Below are 26,179 nucleotides of genomic sequence, written 5' to 3' on the forward strand. Positions count from 1 at the left end.
TAAATCATAATGTATAAAAAAAAAGATGACTTAATGACAAGTAAAAATACAAGTGTGTAAATATACATTATTTCAACCAATCATTGTCAATATTGTCATAGTTATCAGATGTGATTATTTGTGAGTTTTCATAATGATAACAGGCCTCGATTTTTGAATAATATATCTTGTAAATGGTGGATACCTATAACATTTACAAATTGCAAATTAATTTATATTTCAACCTTTTTACACTTTTTTTTACACATTGTTTTATAACTGTTAAACTATCAATTAATTTCTTCGTTTCCATTGTTTCTTACAATTTATTGTATTTTTGTTATATAATTATATGTCATACAAAACCATGATAAAAAATAAACAAAATGTATACACAATATATAATTTGTTTCACTTTTATTTACAAAAATAAAAGTATTTTATCCTTATTTATTTATAGCAATCAAATTTACAAATATACTAAAAAAACATGAAATAAACAAAAAAGTAAATACAAAAATAAGATATATGTAATAAGGTCACGAAAGGAACCTTATTTCAGGTTGCAAAATAAACAAAATAAAAAATGTAAAATACAAATATATATATTGTCGAGTGTTTTGGTTCAAAACCTTAAAAACTATGACCCAATCATGTGACCCAAGACAAACATATACTGACAAGATAGGAAATTTGAAAATCTTAATGCATAAATCTACAATATAAATGAGATAGCACATGTCCTTCAAAACTGAAGGTATATAGTACCTACTATAGTATATAGTAAACTATATACTATAGCAACCTACGGACCTAACACACATACCTAACGAAGTAATGTCCTATTTCTATCCTAGTGTAACACTAGGATAACGTATCTCAACGTATCAGTTTCTATTCTAGTCTTCTAAACGAATAACGGCTTGAAACGTATCTCTTAATTTCTATTTTAAGGAACACCCTAAAATAACGATTTTCAACGAATCATTGATAGCAAAGCCTGTACTAATTCATGTATTTCACTAGCGTGATAACAGATTACGCCACTTAGTTTCGTTATCTTTGTTTCTTAGTAGTTCAAATCAGGAATTCTAAGAACGTATCGGTTTATAGTCTAGTCAATCTTTTTCTAGCCTAGAATAACGGCTTGAAACGTATCTCTTTCTATTTTATGGAAACACCCTAAAATATCGATTTTCAACGAATCACTGATAGCAAAGCCTGTAATAATTCACGTATTATTACTAGCGTGATTACAGAGTACGACGCTTAGATCTCCTTTCTTTTTTTCCACTCGGGAATTTCAAGGAATTCTTCAGTTCTTGTTGACGTACACACACAACAGCGTTACGAAAAGAAATGATGACAATCTGAGGTAGGTGTGTCTCATTAGTGCGGTGTTAAACGGACTATACCGTTATCAGGCGGGGTGTGGGTTTTGATATGGTTATTTATGTTAAAGTTCTTATATTTTCCTCTCTTAGGAGAGAGAGGGGCTATTGTTGGTTTATCCAGGTAAGCAGTGGCATAACGCAGAGGGCTAAGGCCCCTGGTTTAGGAAACCTAAGTGGACCTCCCAAGTTCCAACACTGGAGGCCTCAGAAGTTTTAAGCCCTTTTCGGCCATTTTTTTTTCGGCCCTCTGGACACTGCTAAGGGGCCCCCATAAGCTCCGGGAACCCTGGGTTTAGTCAGTGAGCGCTCATAGCCATTACGCCACTAAAGATAAACAGCACTCATAGACCAGCAACACTACTATTGGTTTGTGTAGTCTAACTTGGGTCATTGAAGGAATGGACATATCAATTATCTAAACTCGTCAATGCATGAACTTTATTAATCATTTTCTTCTTTTCTCCTACTCTTGAACTTGAGCTCGCTGATTACCATTTGCATCTTGTTCAGATTTCTTTGGGAATGTTGGTCACATCATCCAGATACAATTCATTCAAGTCCTGGGGCTGATAATTCTACAACAAAGTAAAGACAAATTACTATGTTTTTGTTTTTTGTTTTATATATATAAATTTATAATAAATTTGAAAAATAATTATATGAAATGGAAAAAAGTTTTGATTAAAATACCATAACAATAATTTAATTTTTTAATTCAATAATTTAATTTCGCCATGATATTTACTGCTGGCCTAGGTACGTTAACTCGTGCGCTCGCATCGCGCTGCTAGTTTAGGCATGCCTGGGGACGGCGTAGAATCTAAGACCACATCATTGACTTCATATTGCAATGGTCTTAAATCTAAGAGCAAGGGTTTCATGGGGTCTTAAGCCTATTCTAAGACTAGGCTTAAGACCTTTATTGCAATCCGCCCCTGGTATTTTCGCCTATAAGTTACATGTATATATACCATACTGTAAACATACTTTCTGCATTGCTTGATGGTCCAGCTTCCCTTCTTGATCGTTTACCTAAAAAGAAAGAATTTTAGGAAAATAATTACAATATCCATGTGGATGAATAGTACTAACTATATAACATTTTATTTAAACTTCCAAGAGACATTTTGAATAAATCATAAAAATTTTAAGATTTAACTTATTATTATTTGTATTTTTGGTAACTTTAAAGAACCAAACTCCTGACCAAACATAAAAAATAAAAATGATGAATCATTGGTGGCGTTTTGAACGTAAAGTACGTCAAAGTTACCAGTATTAAACACTTAATTTTTGCACTGATTCTGGAATAAAAACCGCAATCGAGTTTACCCACTATATTAGTGATTGATAAATGTGATTCAACCAGAAAGTGCTGTATTTATAACTTCAGATCGCTTTTTGAGCCCGGTTTTGAGTTAGGCTAGCAAGTGCTTTGGGAGTTAGCTGATCGGAATACGAACGACACAGGTAAATAACCTCCGGTTAGACCCTTTGTTATTACCTAGCAACCGATCAAACACTTATTGCACAAGTTACGCCTCATTGAACAAGAAGTATACCTATTGTTCGGCGAACCGCTTGTAACTATGGATACAGCAGATAAAGTCAATATAACAGTTAAAAACCGGTTTTCGCAAAAGATGACGAAATTCGAAATAATCATGAAGAATATCTAAAAGAAGAAATATACTTTGCTCTAAGCAAAATAATCAATTGTGAGCACTTAGTTGGTGTACAAAAAGTAAAGAACCTTGGCGAATATACATAAATGATCATAACCAACGGGTGAAAGTTATAACTACGGGTCTAAACATCAAGGGTAGACACGTAAACATATATGACACTAATCCATTTCTCAACCGCACTGATAATGCAATCAGAATCTTGATAAAAGATGTACCTTTATCAGTAAGGAATGAGGAAATACTCGACACTCTGAAAAAAATGGGCTGCAAAATTGTATAAAGTACTGTACAATACATAAAGTTTAGAATCGATGGGAAACTATCACGTTTTCTTAATGGAGACCGAGCGATAATTGTTGAACCGTTTAAAAACAGTTTGCCAAGATTCTGCAAAATTAATAACTTTAATGCCAGGTTATTCCACAAAGAACAAGTAGTTGACTTCAAATGTTTCGAATGTGGTATGCTTGGACATAAGGTAAACGCGTGTCCGAAGAAGCTATCCATAGTTGTATGTCATCTTTGCAACAAACTCGGGCATACCGCCAACAATTGCGACAACCAAGTTTTTGATGATGAAAACGAGATAGAGAGAAAGAAGCAAGAAGTTACTACTATCATAAGTAGTGGTGAAGGGAAAGATGAAAGCGAAAGCGAAGAAGAACAAGAAACCATTGTTGATGACAGTGACACAGAAAATGTAGGTAAAAAAGTTCCAACTAAAGCAGAATATGTGATCGAAGTGCTGACAGATTTGCTTAACAAACCGGCAAACCCAGAAAATGCATCAGATTCCTTGGAACTAGACGGAAAAGTTCAAGAAATTGTGGAAGAAGCCTATCCAAACGGAAATTTTAGTCAAGAGGATAAGACACCACAAGATTCACAAGAAGTTAAAAAAACCAAACAAGAAAAGGAAAAACAAAAGAAACAACAGAAAAAAAGTAAAAAAGCAACAAGTGTCGACAGTTGAACAAAAAGGAGAAAGAAGCTGCAATAAAACAGTGAAGGGAATGCGACCAATAACAGACTTTGCTACTACAGGAAAAGTTGATTTAGCCAGTGCAGAAATATGCGCACTCATGGCAATTTTGTAAAGGCTTAAAATTGCCTGAAATGTACTCTTATTTCATCGAAAATAAATTTTCAAAATTTTAAGCGCGCGTACGCATGCGTTACATGCGCTACGCACGTAATTGTATTGCCATATGATGATTTATGCCCTGAAATTTATGAGTACTAAATTTTATTTAATTGTGATTCATGGTTGTGAAGATATGATTACAAACGTGATTTCGTTAAATCGTGCGTAGACCGCGTAATTTTTTATTGCGCACCGTGAAAACATAACCACATTGATTCCTGGCCATAAGAAATATACTGTGAAAAATTGACCTAGCTAGATTAAACTGATATCAAGATAAGGTCAGAAAGCGATAAAACGCATAGTGATACCGGACCGACCGACAGACCGACAGACAGACCGACAGACCGACAGACAGACAGACAGACAGACAGACAGACCGACCAACCGACCGACATAGTGAACTATAGAGTCGCTTCCACGCGACTAAAAACACTATTATGAATTGGCTTCATTGTATCACCCTCAACGCTAGACGGATTAGATCAAAAGATAAAGTGAAAAAAGTATTTCAATGGTGTAAAGACCAAAAAACAGATATAATTCTTTTACAGGAAACACATTTAACAAATGAATTAATCAAAAAGTCTTTTTTTAATTGGGAAGGAGAGGCCATGCACAGTGTTGGTAGTTCACATAGTAGAGGTGTTTCTGTTCTAAAAAAGATTTAGAATGTAGCATTATTAAATCTTTAATTGATAAAGACGGAAGATATATTTTTATAAAATTGCTTGTACATGGAAAGCCACTTATTATTATTAACGTATATGCGCCAAATAAATGTAAAAATAGAAGTACATTCTTCAGAAATATTAGCGAACAAGGCAAATAACTGGAGTTCAGTCATGAAATTGGAAATTATAAAAACGAAAGTTAAAGAATTTTCAATTCAATACGGTAAAGCAAAAAGTAAAAAACAAAATATAAAAAAAGAAAAATTACAAAAAGAAATACAAATTCTAGATCAAAACATTATTAATGATTCTAATTATAATGTAGATGTTGAAACTATTTTGGAAAACAAAAAAAATGAATTAGAAAATATTTATGATGTTGAGGCCAGAGGTGCTCAGATAACATCGAGGGCTAAATGGATTGAAGAAGGTGAACGTAGTACATCTTTTTTTCTTGGTCTTGAAAAATCAAACTGTAAAAATAAACAAATTAAGAGCCTGTTAAACAATAATGGAAAGATTGTAACATTTTAAAAGTTTGTATGAAAGTGTTAAAATATGCCCAAAAAAAATTGATGAATACCTGAAAAAGACAAAAGTGAATACACTCACTGATAAAGAGAAAGAGTTATGTGAAGGTAGAATCACTATTGAGGAATGTAAAGGGGCTGTTTTAAGTATGAAGAAAAATAAATCGCCTGGCTCAGATGGACTAGGTGTAGAATTATACATTTTCTTTTGGGACGGTGTTGGACAACTGTTATGTGATGCGTTAAATGAATCCTTTGATTCAAAGGAACTTTCAAACTCACAAAGAAGAGCTGTTATTACCCTTTTATTTAAAAGTGGTGAAAAACAAAATTTAAATAACTGGCGTCCAATTATGTGTTAAGTTATAGACTACGCAGGGTCATTAAGTCACTAATTGATTCAGACCAAAAGGTTATATTAAAGATAGGTTTGCGGGGGAAAATATACGTTTAGCTAAAGATCTACTTTATTATACGGAAGAAAATGATATTGAAGGGGCTATGATGGTTCTTGACTTTAAAAAGGCTTTTGACTCGGTTAGTAGTAAAGTAGTAGTAAATTAGTAAAATTTGGTAATGTGTTTTGTGAATGGGTAAAAATTCTGTATAACAGAGTAGGGAGTGTCACAATTAATAATGGATGGGTATCAGAAAACATCAGAATGGAAAGAGGCATTCGGCACTTTTATATATTCTTGTGGTCGAAATAATGGCTTCTAATATAAGAAATAGTAATATTTACAAGGGAATTAAATTACCAAATGTAAATGTCGAAGCTAGAATAAGTCAGTTAGCCGATGACACAATACTTTATGTTGGTAATGAAAAGAGTCTTCATACAGCGGTTAACACTGTGGAAGAATTTTGTGAAATGTCAGGCTTGAAATTAAACAAACATAAATCAAAAGCTATGTGGATGGGTAAATGGAAAAATAGAATTGATAAACCACTTGATTTATGTTGGGAAAAAAAGCCGATAAAGATATTAGGAATATATGTGGGATATGATTACAAGACTTGTGAAACTAAAAATTGGAGTGATAAACTGGTTGATTTTGAAAAGATTTTGAAAGTATGGAGTTCTAGAAATTTAACACTTTATGGGAAAGTAATTATATTGAAGTCACTTGCACTAGCAAAACTTACATACAATGCAAATATTATTACTGTACCAAAGTATGTTTATGACATAGTTAACAAACAAAGTTAAAAATCTGAAAAAATAAAAAGGAAAACCTTAATTGGAAACCTAAACGAAGGTGGAATTAAAATGACAGATTTTAAATTACATACAAAAGCACTTAATGTCACATGGCTAAAAAGGTTGTTACATGAAGATGAAGCAAAATGGAAATTTATTCCAAAATTTTATATTAATAATTTATGTTCAGAAAATATTCTTTTTAAACATGACAGATGAAAACCACTTTATACATAAAATGCCTATGTTTTATGAGAGTATGTTGGAAGCATGCATAAAGTATAATAATTGCTGTAAAAGAAGTGTAGACACATATGATGATATAATGAATGAACAGTTGTGGGGTAATAAGTTAATACAACTTAAAAACCAATCACTATGTTATAAACATTGGATTGAATGTGGCATTATTTTAGTGAAGGATATTATAAAAGAAAATAGATTCATAACTTCAAAAGAATTGTTGGTAAAATTAAAGTACAAAACAAACTGGTTAAATGAATACATGTGCTTATTAAAAGCGATACCAATACAATGGAAAACTATAATCAAATACGAGGAAAATTGTTATTATAATATAACAGAAAATGTCATTAAGAATAGATATAAGGACATCACAACAAAGAGTATTTATCTCTTTATTTAAATTTTTGTCTCTTCGGTTTGTCAAGGAAAATGGGAAAAATATTTTCATAATTTGAATATTGATTGGAAGTCATGTTGGTTATCTAAAGTTTGTAAAATGAAAGATAAAAAATTAATACACTTTAATTACAAACTGTTAAATAGAATTTTAGCAACAAACAAAAGGTTGTTTATCTGGAAACTAAAAGATACTAATATATGTGGTAGATGTGGAGAGGTACAAGATGAGGAGCATATGTTTTTTACTTGTAAATTTATTCAAAGTTTTTGGACAAAAATAGAGATTGTTTTAAAAGGTACCAATCATATAAACAAAATTTTTTCAAAATCTGGTAATTGGAACAAGAAATATTCTTACTGATTTTATATATACATTTGCTGCTTTCACGGTTTATAAACAAAAGATACTGGCTGATGTTACAAATAAAAGTTATTTTAACTTATGGAAATCTTTTAAACAAGGAATTCTATTCAGAATGGAATGTGATATAGTGTATAAAAGAAAGGAAAGCATAAAAAAATGGGAAAAAGTAAAAAATATTATTTTAGCGAGAAAATATTATTACGACACAATACTTAGTATTGTAGTATGGTTTTACCTTACTAGTTTTATTTACTGTGCTATATGAGTTACAGTATATTTTATTTTGTGATGTTGTAATGGCAATTGTGAACCTATATTATGTGATGTATATTTTTATATAACTTTTGTCTATTTTTTAAATGCTTTAACTTTTTATATATGTAAAATACTAAAAATAAGAAAAACAAAAAAAAACTTTAAGCTGCAGAGAAAAATTGATATAGATTATTGTAACAATTGTAAAGAATGAAATAAAAGTGAGTGAATCTCACAAAAGACAAAAAAAAAACAACTGTAATACAAGTTGCAAAATGGCATTGAAATCATTCACTAAAGTACCACATCAGAACGTAAATCAAACTACACATCATTAAACTTTTAAAATTATAATTATATCATTGTTATTAAATTATGAAATAATAATGTGTATACTTAATTACAAAGTAATCTAAATATACTAAATTCAAGAAGTAAATGTTAGGCCACACATCATTTAAGCCAAAGAAACTATGTTTTTTGTATATTAAAGTTCACATACATTTTACATTATAAAGTACAAATAAGTACAATTTGTGTTATTTGTTTGTGCATCATTGAATTTGAATATATATACGAATGCATTGGAACATAAAAAAAATAATTGTTTAGTATTTAAAAACAGTACAGATGCTCTGATTGTATGATGTAAATTCCATAGCTAAATAGATTGTGCTAAGATTTGCGGAATACCTTCTAGAACTTGGACAGGCCTTATAAGTTGTAGGAGCTTTATGCTGTCAATAAATGGTTGCATATCTTCCTCACAAATTTCGTTTCTTTCCTCAAGGTCCATAATCAAATGCCATTTATCTTCATAATTCTGTTTTGCTTCATTAAAATGTGAATTCATTTTCTGCATATCTTTATTGGTCAGACTATCTCCAAACTCTATCAACATTAGTCTGTGTCGAGACAACTTTGAAATGGCAATATCACTAACATTCGGGAATGCTCCGATTTTCTCTTTAATTTTTGTTGCCAATCCAAATTGTTCCGTTACTTTTATGGTTTCATAAAACAAAGTTAAGTCATGTCTTGTTAGATGTTCTCTGTCCATTAAGGAATTTAGTAGCTCAGTTGTGTTAGATGCTTCATCTAACTCACCAGTTGGCAGGAGATCTTTATACAAGAGTTTCAGCTTATTGAGTAAACGACGATGATCATACCACTCTGAACAGTTTACTTTAATGAGTTTAAAGTTACAATCAGAAATTTCTATGAAAATAAAAAAAAAACATACAGTATATTTAAAATACTATTACAGGCTAAGAATAAGTATAAATTTAATACTGTAATCAAACAAAATTTTTCTAAAACTTTTGTCGGAATTTAAACCTATGGTAATGGTAACTGTAGGCCTATAGGAATAAAGTGTAATACATGTTGCAATGATATAATCTTAAATTATAAAATAAAACTGCCAATATTGCACTCAACAATAAAGCTATCAAATATTGTTGAATATGAAATTCCACTAGACATTACAGTTGTATATAAGTTTGAAAATTTAACTAAATATGAATAATATCTGCAAAGTCTATGCCTAAATCATGTGTTTGTCGGAAATTGTATAGCATAAATTGTTGGAAATCCAATTCAGTTAAGAAGGTGACAACCTCATTACACAAATTAAGTAGAATATTGGCACCCCAACCCTATTGAAATAAAACATACTTTCTACATTGCTTGATGGTCCAGCTTCACTTCTTGATTGTTTATCTAAAAAGAAAGTATTTTAGTACATTAGTTACAATATCCATGTTGACATTTTATTTAAACTTCCAAGAGACATTTTGAATTAATCAAAAACATAAAATATTAAGATTTAACTTGTTACTTTTTGGTAACTTTATAGAACCAAACTGCCAAGTACCATGTCAAAACATAAATCAAACTGCACGTCAAGTTTTATAGCAGTTTAATAAGTATGGTAAACGCCTATCACAACCTTCTCTTCCCCTCTTCAAAGAATATAATTTTCTCCCATCATTAATCCGACTTCAATCCCACATTCCAAATCATTTATCCCTAAGTCAATTACAGTTTTCAACAACACCGTTACTAGATAATTTGGTTCTGTTTAAGTAATTTTTATATAATGTATTTTTATTGTTATGTATAATGTTTTTGTGCAATTTTATATAGTGTGTACTATGTTCTTATATATTTAAACGTTCTTTTTAAATAGTGTACAAAAAACGAATTTCCGATGTTTTATTGGACCTAATAAATGCTGTGAGAGCAGCGCATTATTATTATTGAAATTATAGTTGGGTTCACTGCCTTAATACCATTAATTACCAGCAGCACTTACAATGAATATTAAAGTATGACCATGGAGTAAAGAATAAGTAATATTCTTAACTCCATGGTATGACACATATATTCATTGTTGCCATGTTTAAAATTAAAAATAATAATGACAGAAATAAAATTTAGAATAGAATCATCATGGCACTAAAGGAAAAAAAAACCATACTTTTTGGGGTGCTTGATGATCCCCAAAGTCTGGCTAGGCTTAGTTTTGTAGGGCCTAGCTGGTAAACAGTGGTAATGTAGGAACATTGTACACTAGCTATAGGCCTAGGCTGGCCTTGTCTCCTTGCTGAGTTAATTGTCTTTCTTTTTTTTGGCAGAATCATTTTTTCCTTCAAACCATTCTACTACAGACCTATATTCCATTATAATGATGATTATGATTATAATTGGTTGGATGTAGACCTAATGGAAATATTTGATCCGATGGAATGAAAGAAGCATGTTTGAAGTTAATTATTCTTTATTTTTATTAAGGTGCTGTACGTGTATACGTAAATGTGTCAATAATTTTTTTTTATTTAAAAGGGGGGAAGAGTGCACTTTATTATTACATTTATTTATTACTGCTAGTTAAATATTATATTGCTATACTAAGAATGACTGGTTTTGGTTTTAGGTATAGTAACAATAACATAATAATAAATATAAGAAATACTTTATAATTTTAGACCACATATTATTGATCGATTACCGGTATATGTTTGCATTTTAGAAGTATTAAAAATATTATTTAAGTCTATTCTACTGTACCTGATATTAAAGGACGTGCATAGTCTGTCCTATCCACTTGTGGTGGTTGTCGTGGTAGATTTGAGGATGTAGAAGGCGCATCTAAAATTACAAAATATATTAATACTCTAATTTATTTAAATTCACCTTTGAATCTGTCACACAATGCAGTCTGGTCCAATATACAAAACAGAAAATGTTGAAAACAAGAAAAACTTAATAGCGAAACTGAAATATATACAAGCAAATTGGGGAGTTTTTCAAATTTATTTTCCTCATTTGTATTCATAGTGTCCATAAGTCATAATCATTAAAAAACTGTCATATTACATTTTTAAATCATGGACTTTTGATACATCTACATCCTTAACAAGATTGCTGCATTCAATTCAATTTTTACATTTTGTTGTACTTTTCAAGTTATGTTCTCCCCATCGAAGTGGAAAAGGCCTATGTTGGTTTATCCAGGTAAGCTAGCACTTATAGACTACCAACACAACTATGTGTATTTTATCTATTTTAATCACTTAATTTTTGTTGTTTTGCTGTTGTTAATGTATTTTATTTGTATAGTTGCCAAAGTAAAGTCAAATTTATTTCCTGTTTAAATAATTAAAAATCTTGAAGCAACAAGTGTATTAAACATTCTATTTAAAAGAACTGTGACAAACAAAATACATGAAAACGTTCATGAGTAGAAAAACTTTTATTCGGAATTGAAACCCCACCAATATAATTTTATAAATACAAAATCAACAAATATGTTTACCTTTTGTTAGTTCATCACCAAACAATTTACGGTAAGGTCTCACATCCATTTTCCTTTCATCACAAGGTAAATAATCTTTGTTAAACTTGCTAATAACATGCATATGAGCATTGGTGTTTGGACTAGATGCACAAGGAATGCACATCCTCACTTTACGAACTTGTGTATTTTGAAAGTTTGGACTACATTCACAAGGGATGCACATTCTTACTTTAAGACCCCGTGCACCACTCTGACTGAACACTTTCAATTCCTCTTGGAGGAAACAAAGTACCTAATAGTATATAATATATAGAATATTAAAATTAATTTAAAAATTGTATTGCATGTAGAATCAACAGTCCCGAGTATCAGCTGAAGCGAAATAATCAAATCCAGAACATCGTGAAATAAAATCATTTATGCAATATTCAGAATGGAAACTGATTATGATCAAAATCAATTTTTCAGTATAGTACTATATTTTTCTTTAGTGAACAAAATCTATATAAAAAATCAATCAAAATACCTATACCAACTTTGTAAATAAAGTATATATATATGATGTTGTTTAGTCACTTTCATATCTACTAGCCTACCTTCTTACAGGCTTCAGGTAGTGGCTTGATTTCATCTTCTGTAAGCTGCTGTTCTAAAGGACTATCATTGAAGCTCTTTGTTCTTACTATTGTTGTCTGAAATATTTAAAAAAATAAACAATTTATTTATTTTTAGTCATTCACAATAAAAATACTATCTTCTTTGGGACCCTTGATACAATAGTATAAAACATGATACAATTTTAAAATGCAAAAACAATTCCTAAAAGTTACCTTTGAAAATATTTATTACAATTTTCAGGGGTGGGGGAAGGGGTGCAAATTTTTTGAATATTCTGTGAAGCTCAACTACAAAACCACCATTTTGTGGTGTGATTTCATCGATCAAAGCTGAGCTTTCCTGTGATTGGCAGAGCTTTTTTGGAATCTGGCTATTTGATGGTTGGACGCAAATACCCACAGTGGAACTCGTGTGGACCAATTAAGTCACATGGTCTCTCTGGACTGATCAAGTGGTAAATTTAATGCAAACAAAAGAAAGACATCAGCATGGGTTTTTTTATGGGCAAACCTCCGTAATCTACAGTGTGTTTCATCAATGATCGGATGAGCTGAAGCATGAAGCATTCAAAACCAAACTGGCTTCTGTAGGATTACGTTGCGCAACAAATGTTTCTTTCAAAAGTACATCTGGTATTTATGTATCTTTTTTTTAAACATCATATTATAGTAGCAATTTTACACAAAATTGTCAGCATTTACACAACACTAAATCACAAAATTCATATTTCCTGCAAAATATTTTTAGTTTGCGAAGTAATTTTATTGTAAATTTGGGTAAATTTATTATTGCATTAAAAATATGGTACTAATTGTAAAATGTACCTGTAACATACGGCATTGTTTAATGGTAGTAACATATAGAATGACTAGGTGATCAGCATCAATGTTCAATTCTACATGCTCATAGGATAGAACAGGTTCTTTATCTTCCATTTGAAATTTCTCAATAAACTTTGTTGCAGCACGTTGGAAAAGATCATCTGGAAGATAGCTACCAAAATCATGAAATAGAGAAACTGCACGCTTTTTTTTAAATCCAGGTGGTGGTGAGGCATGTGGTTTCAAACGTGACAGAACGTAGAAAATTTTTTCATTATTCTGTGTAAACAAAAAATAATTTAATAAGTAGATCAGTAGGCTATATATAGGCTAGAAAATTGAAATATTAATGAAATTAGTATCAATACCTTTGAATTTATTTGTTCACACACTAATCCAAACTTTTGCATGAGAGACGCAAAGAATGATAATATCTCATCAGAATCACAGAACTTCTCCCACAGATGTTTTAGCAATCCACCTTTTAAAATGCCTTGGTCCAGCATCCTCCAAGCTGGTCTCATAGCTGGTACCTATTATTTTACAAAAATAGAATACAATTAAAATCAAATTTTAATTTATTAATTCAGAGTAACATTGGTAGGTATAGTTGAAAAAAAGTATTGATCTTTGAGTTCATATGATTGGGTACCTGTAACTTTAGTGAAGTTATTTTCTATCAAAAGTTATTTATAATTAAATTTAGAAGCCAGTAATATTATGTTGCTGCACAGTATGCAAAACATCATTTTTGTTAATTACTAACCATATCGTCATGGTCTATTACAGTGATGATTGTTTTAAACATGTCAACTAGTCGCATCAAATCTACAACTATTATATCTCTTAGATCCTTGTCATCTGGGTAGTAGAGGATCATGCCAATGTCATGTAAATACTCAAGCAGAACTTTGTGACCGTCTGTTACTTTACAGATTTTTTTAAGTACTTCATCTTGGATCTGTTCAAAAATAGATATGAACATACGTAAAACAATTATAATGAAAAGTTTATTAATATACTTTCATAAATTTTCAAATAATATGACAATGTAACAGTACAATAAATACCTACTATAAAGAGATTTAACTTTATATATAAAGTACATCTATTAGTGAAAATGGTAGTTGACTGAAAGCTTCACTACAAGTAATTGTTTTATTCAGACCCGTATTAACTAGGATTTTACACCAATTACAATGTAAACTGAAAATAACATGGTGGTATACTGAAAATTGAGATCTGACTAATAGAACAAATACTGTAAACCTTATTTGTGAATTTTTCTTTATAAAAGAAATTGCCACATTTTTAATATGGTAATTCATTAATTGTTTACATTGAACGCTATTTTCTATTAATTCTTGCACCTAACCTCAAAAGTTGGTAAATAGATGTGCTTCTTTTTCAAGATTTGGATTTCCTGCTGGACTTGCAACCATTTTATTGGCAAAGTGCGGATCATTTTCTTTGACAAATCCAGTATTTGTTTCATGATGGCAGAAGCATTGCTTTGTTTAAATGGTACACTGTTTTCAATGGTAAAAATAGTTGAACACACCATAGTTTCATATGGTTTGTCTTTTAGGGCTTCCCAAATTTTAGATTTTATTTCTTTAACCTGAAAGAAAGAGACACTTAATCACTGTAGTTTCTCATGTTTAAAGCTATTATTATCCAACAACATGGCACCATCTTCCATTCCATCAAAAAATGATTATTACAAAAGAGTCATTTCTCTACAGTCTTTCAACTCACCTTTTGATTATTTAGACCATTTAAATGTGTACCTATCAATAATACAGGAGGACAAGGCTGACCATTTATCTTTGCATCAGGTCTACTGTTTGTGTATATGGAACGAATCCAAGAAAGAATGAACTCCAGATTTGTCATTCTGTGGTCATACTTTTCACCCTAAATTTTATAAGTACATATGATAACAAAAAAATGTTTGTAGAACACTCAATTTTAATTTCTTTGATCATGTATAATACTGTATACAACAATTGAAAAAAATGTAATTGTTCAATCTATTGTTATTCATTTATTGAGTAATGCAGGAAAAGAATGTTCATTTATTACTGTAGTTTTGTGTTAAATTGTCTATGGATAAGATGTGAGAAGCTAATTGATAAGTCTTAAAACTTTAAGATCTGTTCAGAGCAGAGGTATACATTTTTCACTATAAAGTAATCACAATATAGGAATTGAAAATAGTGTTTAAAAACTAATAAAAGTGAGCTTACAGTTGTTGGATCCAAAACTTTAGCTGGGGCATCAAGATCATCACAAAGGTTGAATACTACGCATACAACAGCAAAAGATACCATGAAGATCTATGAGATCAATAAAACAGTGACATTCAATGAATGGTAAATATATCAAAATGCTTGATTATCAATAACATTTAAATTTAGAATTGTATAGGGTTTTTGTTTCATAGTGTTTTAATTTTTAGATTTAAAATATCATGTCTAAACATAGCTATTTTACCATAGTACTAGAATTCTTATGAATAACATTTAAAGTTTGTTTTGTTACTATATTAGTGTTGGCCTTTCCTAACTTTGTTAGTCTTATATAAGAGGAGGAAGACCTGTGCAGGCAGAACTAACTTGTTAGGCCTTTTCTCACAGAAATATATGTTGGGAATATATATAAACTAATACCATGCTGGTCTGACATTCTGTCGGAGTGGGTAATGCAGGCTTCGGGTAAAATATTCAATATATATATATATATTCCCTGCATTTTGCTTCCATGTCTGTGAGAAAAGGGCTTCATGTAATGAAATGTAACTACTTTACCCGCTGCATCACATGATAAATTGGTTGTCCTCCGAAATCCCAGATATTCATCACAAACTTGTCGCTAGTCACATTGTCATTACTTCCTTGTTTCTGAAACTCAATCTCTATTAATTCTTCTTCTCTTTTTGAAGGAATCTTTGTCTCGTCATCACTTCCATCTTTCTGAAATGTTTCTTGTTCTATATTTTTGGTTGTTTGTAATTTAAATAAATTAAAAATTGTAAAATATTGTATTAGTTGACAAATAAAATATCAATATCATGTTTCTGTATGTAATTTCTATAGGACTTTTTTAGGATAATTTATAGGATTCTGATTATTTTATAAATGGTAATTAAAATTAATAATTATTGTAGAAAAGTACATTGTCAGACAATTTAATTTTTAAAAATGAAAGTGAAAATAACGAAGGATCTACAGAATATCAACGTTTCTGATGATTTCAGGTCCTGAGTTTGCTTTTCTAATGATTCTACTTGGCTTTTCGTTTCCTGATTGACAAGAAGACTTGTCATAGTGACTTTTCAATTGCCATATATCTTGAAAGAAAACCTTGTCAATTATTAAGAGGAGAATTTGGCACATGCCTCTAAAGATGTTCCTCTTTCATTGAGTTTGTTTGAGAATAATAACAAATATAGTTTCTGGTTAAAACATGAGCAGAAAATAGTAGGTCTAGTTATTTCGAGACGCAGAGGCCCATAGTTTTAAAAAACCAAAAATTGAAAGAGGCAAAGTATATTTGTTTTGAATTATGGATCAAACATTCGAAGACACCAACTGTTTTAAAGTAAACTTCTATTCAATTTAACCACCTCTTCCATCTTTTTATTTTATATGTTTTTTTTATTTATGACATGAATACAGAAAAAGTTTACATGATCGACAATAAAGCAGCTAGAATCATATTAAGGATTTATACTAGAAGAATAAATTATTCTTGTCACGTATAAGATCCTTTTAAAACTAAAATAATATAGTTAACTAAGTAAACATATAAAGAAAAAGAGACAATAAATCAAATATCGAATAAATGAAAAAAAGTAATAAAAATAAATCGAATAGCCCAGGCCACAAGTCAGCCCATGTAAAATTCAGTGCTTAGTTTTGGTAGAGCAGACAGTGAAATGGTGTGAAATGTAATAATAATACGCCCTGCACTTGAAATTCCTATTATCATTTTTTATTACCCTCGTCCATTTTGCTTTCTTCTGTTATAGTTGATTCTGCTGGATTTTCTTTTGACTGTTCTTCTATTCTGTCTTCTTTCACATGCTTCATGGGAGCATTTTCATAATTGCCAGAAGCCTGTTTTGTAGATGCTGTTGCATTTTGTTTTCCTTTCACTTGTTTCACCACTTCTCTAGCAATTGCTTTCTCATACATTTCAGAAGCTTTAAAAAAAGTGTAATTTGTTTTTGTATATTATTGTTGTGCTTGTACACTATGAATATGTTAATTATTTATTAAAATGTTAAAAAGGAAGAAACACACATTTAATTGATTCATTTGCCATGCCAGCTCAGGAGTCGCAAAAGCAGGAAACCCACTGTCGCCTAAAGGATGTGCGGCTCCCTAACAACAAACCAACAAATGCAATATAGTACAAAGCTTTCAAAACAAAAAATACATCACACACATTTGAAAAATGAATATATCCATGATATTACAGAATAAATCCAGTTCTGTGTTATAAATAAATAATTTAGGTAAAAAGAAGCAAGTTATCAATTTATTTAAAATTTGTTTGAATTAAAGTAGTAATCAAGAAATTGTATGTAAAACAAATTATATGAATAACATCCATAAAACAAGACAATACAACTACATAATCAGATTAAATAAATAAATATTAAACAAGAATCATACATAAAACAACAGAGGATTTAACATGGGATTTTTAAAGCAATAAAAGAGAAAAAAAATTACTTTTTAATCACGGTGGATTGATTTGAATATTAGCCATTTGTATGAATTAATTTTCAAAGTTTTCAAGGGCCTTATCTATGTTATGTTCTATGATTGTCATCCAGTTTTATTTTATTAATTTATTTTTATTTATTTAAATTTGTCTCCAAACTTATTTTGGCCTCCTTCTGCACTCTCGTATTTTTCTACTCTTGTAATTTTTTCCTTAGCTAAAAATTGTAAATGTGTGTGCAGAAAAGCAGTTTAGATTTAGTTTAAAATTTAGTTTCATCAAAGTTTTTGTAGTTTTTACTTGTTTTATATCTATGGTTATTAACATTTTCCTTTTGTTTACCATTACAAAATAAATAATAGAATAATCACTGATTATGCAATACACTGGCCTGGCTTACCCTTTTCTGTATTTGTGACATGTATATGAAGGTTAATGTATTTTTTTAAATCTTGTAAAATCAGTTATTAGAGAGCTTTCGCTATCTCGATCGGGAACGAGCCGCCGAGAAAGTAAGGGTTTTTTGTGTATGACGTCATTAGTTTATGTGAAATTTTAATTAACTAATGCTCGTAGCCCAAGATACAGAAGCTGGTTCTCGTTCCCGATCCGAGATAGCGAAAGCTCTCTATTATATTTTATAAATAATGAGTTTACTGAAGCCAGAAAAATATGGGTTTGTCACAAAAGAAATATTTGCATACTTGTGTCAATAAATGTTGGTTGGTTTTGACAGTATACTTGGAATTATATGTACTACAAACAATTTTTTTAACATCTATGAACCATTATTTCACGCATCTTAATACTTACATGTGTCTGGTAGTTCTTCTTTCAATGTTGTTTCATCGACATCATCTTGAGTGCACACCGTTGTTGTTGCTATAGCGTCAGTTATGTCATGATTTGGATTGAAACTATAAAAGAAATGTTGATTATAAAATTAAATATCGAATGTCAAAAATGACAAGAAAAAATGCTTTCTTGGTAGAGAATACTGTATTTGTTTATACTACGTCATATTATATTAGTTAGGGCCACAAAATATGCTTTTTTTGTAGAAAAGGCAAAATTACATTAAATTGGTATTTATGAATTCTTGGTATCAATGTCCGATGACTTAATGTGTTTTACACCCTTTCGTCAATCAATTTCACACTTCAGAAAAATGTTTGTATATTAATAGGAAATGTGGTAAAATGAGATGGTAATGAAATGATATTTTTATATTTTCAGTGTTTGTAATGTTCACAATTCAGTTCATTAGTGGAAAAAACTCTGGTTTTCAGATGGAGGCACACACATATTTAGTGACATGATCCTTTATTTTTCTGGCAGCTATTGAAGATGTTAAGTTGTTTATAATTTTGTAAAGTGTATCTTACATATAATGTAAATAATAATAACCTTTAAACAATATTGTAACATGAAACTAAAAGAAAGTGCAAATACTTCTTTTGAGAAGTGTATTTTATTGTTACTTTATTTGAAAATCACTTTTAATTGTAATTGTATGTGTGTGCTATCTTTTAATTTGACTTGACAGTTTTAATAGATTTGCTTACCTTTTCTTTAGCAAAGCATTGATAGTAGAAGTTTTTCCTACTCCTTCAAGACCTACAAAAATAACTCTGCCTTGTTTAACTTCAGTTTTCCCTTCTTTCAGAGCTTCATTGAATGCTCTAACTGCTTCTGGTCCTCGAGCCTGTATCTCCACAGGAGTTAAGTCTTGAAAATAAAACTTATTACAATTAGTACACAATCAATGTAATTTACCAAATGGGGCATTCCACAGTATTTGGTCCGTGGGTTGAACAATTGTATTTACTGATTTTGATATTACTCTTGGCCATTTCTCAAAGTAGAAGTTTATTAAATAACATTTTTTTTATTTTTCTGATATATAGTTTCTAAGTTATTGAATATTAAATATGAAAAAAACATATTTCACGGACAGGACATTTTAAAATTCTATTTATTTCATAAACTATGCATCTTATTACTGTTTTATCAACAGATATAATTACTTTATGTCTCAATAATACATAATTCAAGTATTTAATTAAAATGTTGTTGTTTATTAATTCCATACATGCATTTCAAATTCATAAATGTCCATGACGTTTTAGGCGGTTTTTTTACATTTATTTTAATGATGCCAAAAATCTTGATATTTCATTTTCTCCTGAGGTCTATCATTAGATTATTAACACATTTTTTGAAAAATTTTATATTTTGATGAAAATATATTTCAAAAACATTTCAGGACATTTTTGTTACGGACGAGATATTCAGTATCATTTAAATCCTTATTATTTCACAAACCATGAATCTTTTGAACATTTTTTTGCCAGATATAGTTATTCTTTGTCCCTATTGTACATGGTAAAGCATTTTATAAGACATATTGTGTTTATTAAATTTCCTATATGCATTTCAAAATTCATAATTGTCTCGTCCACGGCATTTTAATAGTAGTTTTGGGGTGTTTTTTACATTTCAGTTAAAAGTATTAATACCACAATTTAATATTTTTGTTTTCTACTTTTAAGAACTATATGTAATACATTATAAACAAATATTTTGAAACTATCATATTAAAACAAATATATTGATGACATTTTTCGTCGGAACGGGACAGACATTTTTGTTACGGATGGGACATATCATTTAAAACATTTTTATTTCATGCATCTTGTTAACATTTTTTCCCATAAATATACTATACTATTACTTTTTATTTTACAGTAAGCTCCAATTGTTCATAATTTTTTATTAAAATTAATTTCATACTTGCATTTAAAAATGCATAATTGTTAATTCTGAGACATTTTGATTACGTTTTTCCTCACTTTTCCTCAATTATTGAAGTAATGTCTAGAATCTAAGACCACAGCGTTGATATTCATTTTGTGTTACTTTTTGGTAACTTTATAGAACAAAACTGTAATACAAGTTGCAAAATGGCATTGAAATCATTCACTAGAGCGTTAAAATTATAGATTAGGTTAAAAAATATCAAATTGCGTGCGATGCATGCAGGTATGCATGGCAGGCCTTTTAAATTATCAGAATCGACTTATTTATTTATATCGTTTAATAAAGACGAAACATTATAGACCCTAGTATTTATTTTTACATATAATGCAGTTTGTGACCTTATTAGATCGTTAAAACGCATATGAATGCTATTAAATAAGTACAATACTCAAAGTGAATTTGTAACACAATGTTGACTTACAGATTGCAGTAACAGAATATTCACTTTTTGAAAAAAAAATTAAAAAACATACTTTCTGTATTGCTTGATGGTCCAGCTTCACTTCTTGATTGTTCACTTCCTAATTTTAGTACAGTATTACAACATCCGTTTTGATGAATATAATATTATAAAGCCTTTTATCAATAATATAATTTGTTTCCCTAAAACCATTCTACTACAGACCTATATATCAAGTTATTTCTGCTATATTTATGAATGAGCTTATACTGCTTTACCTTTTAATGTTGTCAATGCCTCCACTTCTTTCGTCATCTTCATATCTGTAAGTAGTTTAATGAATTTGTCCATCTTCTCTCCTTCTGCAAGTGTGCCTTTCATTTCCAATTTTAAGATTAATAAAAACGGATCTGTGTCTTCGTTGACCTCCTTAATGCCTTTAAGGCGGCCAATAGTTACTATGTTCTCTGTATTCAATTGCTGACCAAACGCTATCAATTTTCTTCGATGCTCTGAAAAATGTTTGAATGGAATGCATTTGAAGTTTGGTAATTTCACTATTTTCGCAATCACGTCTTGCACCCCCTGAAGTCCGCATATATTAGTAGCTTCAATGAGGATACCAATGTCTGCCGGTTTGAGAAGTCCAGGACCCTTAAGTAAACTAATCAGATCATAGGGTATATTTTCATCCTCTATTTTTTTCAAAGTAATGGTTGTATCACGATTCGTGAACTCGCTAAGTAACACTTTCAGCATGTCAATGTTTCCATGTTTCTTCCACCAGTCTGATACCTCTACAAGCAGTTCATTGTAATCATCCTCTTTCAATTCTAATAATAGTAATAATATGATTCATTAATGATAATAATAATATCATTACGTGTTAAAGAGTCAAAACTGTACCATATAATAATAATTTATTGATTTTATATTTATTCTGCTATTCTATTAAGGAATTTGACCTTATTGATTAAAAAGTATTTTAACAAAATAGGGAAAAGTGACAACCGACTAAACTACTATCAAAAGTTAAGACTGAAAGAGCAAAGAAATTCACCACCAATGTGGATGACCGAAAAACATGCGCATCATCCACAGGTCGTAACTCTTCTAAGAGAGTTTAAAGCCTTAGAATTCTCCAGTTTCACTGACGCCAGTGTTTGAGTGCGGAGCTCAGTGCCATACCTTTGCTTAACATGTCTGTGAAGTTGGTTACTAGTTCCTAGTTCCTTATTCAAATTCAATTAAAGGGACAGTCACAAATATATAAAAAAAAACAGATTTTAATATGTAATAACTGTCTAATTGAGTTGTTATTGCATCAACTTGTTGTTGCAATACGGCGAATAAGTAACTGGCTTTTACGAACGTTATAACACTTAACCTACTTAATTTTTTCAGAATATTTTGGTATGAATCGATCACCCTTGACCTACTCTATCATTTGCCACCCCAGTTCCGCAAACTTTTTTGCGTCTACGTCCTCTACGGCGAATAAGTAACTGGCTTTTACGAACGTTATAACACTTGACCTACTTAATTTTTACAAAATATTTTGGTATAAATCGATCACCCTTGACCTACTCTATCATTTGCCACCCCAGTTCCGCGAACTTGTTTGCGTCTACGCCCTCTACGGCGAATAAGTAACTGGCTTTTACGAACGTTATGATCTACTTAATTTTTTCAAAATATTTAGGTATGGATCGATCACACTTAACCTACTTTATCATTTGCCACCCCAGTTCCGCGAACTTTTTTGCGTCTACGCCCTCTACGGTGAATAAGTAACTGGCTTTACGAACGTTATAACACTTGACCTACTTAATCTTTTCAAAATATTTTGATATGAATCGATCACCCTTGACCTACTCTACCATTTGCCACCCCAGTTCCGCGAACCTTTTTGCGTCTACGCCCTCTACGACGAATAAGTAACTGGCTTTTACGAACGTTATAACACTTGACCTACTTATTTTTTTCAGAATATTTTGGTATGAATCGATCACCCTTGACCTACTCTATCATTTGCAACCCCAGTTCCGCAAATTTTTTAAATCCTTTTTTTTATAGATTTGGAAACAATAGCCCTATTGTGGGGCATTGAAATTGAAGAATATTCATACCTGACGATGTCATTTCGATGTAAGGTAAAGGTCCACCTAAACAAGTAAAATGAATGTGTATATCAAGCTTTTCAGTGCAGAATTACAGATTGGAAATAATGTAGGATATAAAGGACAAACATATAAATTACCTTTGGGACCAACATGTAGATATTTATAACAGAATTAGTAGCACACAAAATGGAAGACAGGATAAAATGCACAACTGAAACCATATTACATGAAGTACCGTACGCCTTGTGCTAGATAACAAACCTAACGCTGCGAGTCTGAACATACCCTGTACCAACAGTAGTTGAGATGAGCCGCTATTTGAATCAATCTACTTTTTTTTTATAAATCATATTTTTTAATTTGTTTGACTATATGACTGACTACAAATACTACTAAAAAGTGATCATTAATTCTATTTTTAGAAGTTCATGCTTTTATTTGCAGCACAATGTGTTTTTTAACTTACCATTCAAAATTGCAAGTATTTCTGTTTTCTTCTGTTCACCATCGTATTTATCGCACACATTTTCATTATAGATATCAGATGCACACTCTCCATTCTGACAATCAAAGTGTTTGTGATTTAAAATAACAATATTAGCAATTCTAGTTATAAGCATAAGTTCTGATAAATCCCTCAGCTACTCTTTTAAAAAAAAATTAAAATTCAGCTTAATTTCATAATTTGCAAGAACATACTAAACCAAAAGATAAGCCAAACTAAATAATACTAATATGTGAAATAACCCTGGCCATTAAAAAAAATCAAATTATGACAGACTAAATAAATATATTTCATAATAGGCAAATTCTAGATATTTCAAAGGTCAATAACTTTACTTTTGTCAATATCTTAAAAAAATATGCCACTGGACTAAATCTACTTCCACTCAGTGCGATTTTATGCATTAATATCACTAAACCCATTTGCCACGATATTTTTCCCAGGGTGTCGGACACGTTAATTCAAAGCATGATGTGAAATCAGCTGAAATAAAATATTTATCATTATTTTCAAAAGCCATATAATAACCACACATGCCATTAGATCTAAACTAATTAAATAAATGCTCTGAAAGAATTTGAACAAAATAAATCATTTTTGGACTAAATCATGTAGCTTACTAATAGTCCAAAAGTAACCTGCAACTGAAATAAATGTTAATGATGAGCAACTGAGAAGATAAATTTAATATCAAATGATATGTCAACAACTATAATTTAAAGAAATATAGAACAAATACTTATGTAGTTTCATTATTTATATTATATGTATTTAATTATATAACATATACTTCAGTATACAGTTAAATATGAGACTAAAAGTAAAAATAATGGAAGCATGCTGTTTAAACAATTCAATTTAGATTTACAATTTAACAATACAATGTGAATACTGTAATGGAAAAATAAAAAAGAAATGTTAATCACTATAAATATATACGATATTAATTTTAATATTTCTGTAATTAATTCCATCAAACAAATATACAGGTACATGTGAGGAGGTGGATGGGCAATAGACTGCTCGAGGGTCAGACAAGAAGAAAATAGCTTGTAATATTTTCAATGATAATTCTCCTGAGGACGATCAAAGCATATTGATCGAAACGTCGAGAAAATCAACAGTTTTTTTCAGAACTAATATACATGGTGTACCGCAAACTTTATATCAACAAACAATAATAAACCTTTTTGTTTCTATTTGTTATATTTTATATAACTTTTTAAAAAAAAGAATAGAACTAAACTTTATTATTAAAATAATTGCATTGCAGTACTTAATAACAAACTAACCTTATTTTTCTTGCTAATGTCCATACGTCCTTCCTTTATGAAGAACACAAAGGCATTTTTGTGCTCTTCATAAGTAAGGTTTTGTTGTGCAATTATATGCAGAGCGTTGTCTCCATTCTTGAAAAAAGTGAAAAAAAAACAAAGTGCACAAGCTGTACTAATACTGTGAATATTATATTTTGATTGTACATACAACCCTTTAGTAAAAACTCTCCAATTTCATTTACGAAACATGGATGATTTATAAATAATATAATCAAAACCTACTGAATGTTTACCATTACTTATCTATCATTTGATTGATTATATTGATTGATTATATTTACTGAATACAAAAAGAGCATATTTATTTAGCAAGATATCTGGAGAGAAAAAACCTTTTCATTTAAAGGACATAGTTCTTTAGTGAAATTTCAATATACTTTGCAAATTGCAGACGATAAAAATGGTATACTTGGATATCAGTTATAATACTTTATGTTTGATTCAGCTTAGAATTCATTATAATGCTATACAAAAGCTTCTTGTCAGCTTTTTAAACTATTTTACATCAAATCTTTTTGAATCAAAAGATAAAATATTTGGTTTTATCTCAATATCTCTATGGTTTTATATACTTTTTGCTTTAAGATTCTATAAATAGGTTGGTGAATTTACAGTGGAATCAATAATACCTACAATAATATCATGGCACTAGCCAGGTACAGATATAGGAAGTTTGCATAGAGTGTGGTACACAAATAGAATGCACTAATTTGAGGATAACAAATATAGGCCTAAAGAACATTTAACATTCAGGATTGAATGGTGGTAGCTGATCAACTTGGATAATAATATGGTAAAAAAAATCCAGATTATGCTGTCCTAGTGATGGAGCGAAATGGTGAGGGGGTAGGTGCAGCAAATAGTATAATCCTCTGAGTTTTGTGTAATACCGGCATACACTGTGATATTTGCAATACGATGCAATAATACATGCATAATTATGTGAAATTACTAGATAGACTGTGTATACAACTTACTTTGTTTTGCTGGTTCACATTTGAACCAGCATCAACTAATGTCATACAGCATGCAGTTTGACCATTGGCTGCAGCCTCCAATAGTGGTGAATTTCCATCCTAAAAAAATAGATTATAATATGTCATACAACAAACCTCTTTAGCAATGCACAGTAGAAGCATGACCAT

At 30.3% G+C, this 26,179-nt stretch overlaps 1 protein-coding gene across 1 annotated transcript; it reads right to left on the reverse strand.

Annotated features, from left to right (window-relative positions):
• LOC144835469 (uncharacterized) lies at positions 1–26,179 on the reverse strand. The gene is made up of 23 exons (XM_078690553.1): positions 26,147–26,179; positions 26,012–26,110; positions 24,990–25,106; positions 23,659–23,752; positions 23,199–23,234; positions 21,348–21,902; positions 19,415–19,577; positions 18,663–18,766; positions 17,119–17,322; positions 15,926–16,134; positions 15,365–15,454; positions 14,874–15,032; positions 14,491–14,736; positions 13,882–14,076; positions 13,484–13,648; positions 13,119–13,394; positions 12,273–12,368; positions 11,695–11,968; positions 10,947–11,027; positions 9,552–9,596; positions 8,568–9,092; positions 2,361–2,405; positions 1–1,948 (listed from the first exon to the last, which is right to left on the reverse strand). Exons 1-23 carry the CDS (start codon positions 26,177–26,179, stop codon positions 1,923–1,925), a joined length of 3,837 nt encoding a protein of 1,278 aa, XP_078546679.1. The 3' UTR covers positions 1–1,922.

Source organism: Antedon bifida, chromosome 2 (assembly GCF_963402885.1).
Source record: "Antedon bifida chromosome 2, ecAntBifi1.1, whole genome shotgun sequence".
Lineage (NCBI taxonomy): Eukaryota > Metazoa > Echinodermata > Crinoidea > Comatulida > Antedonidae > Antedon > Antedon bifida.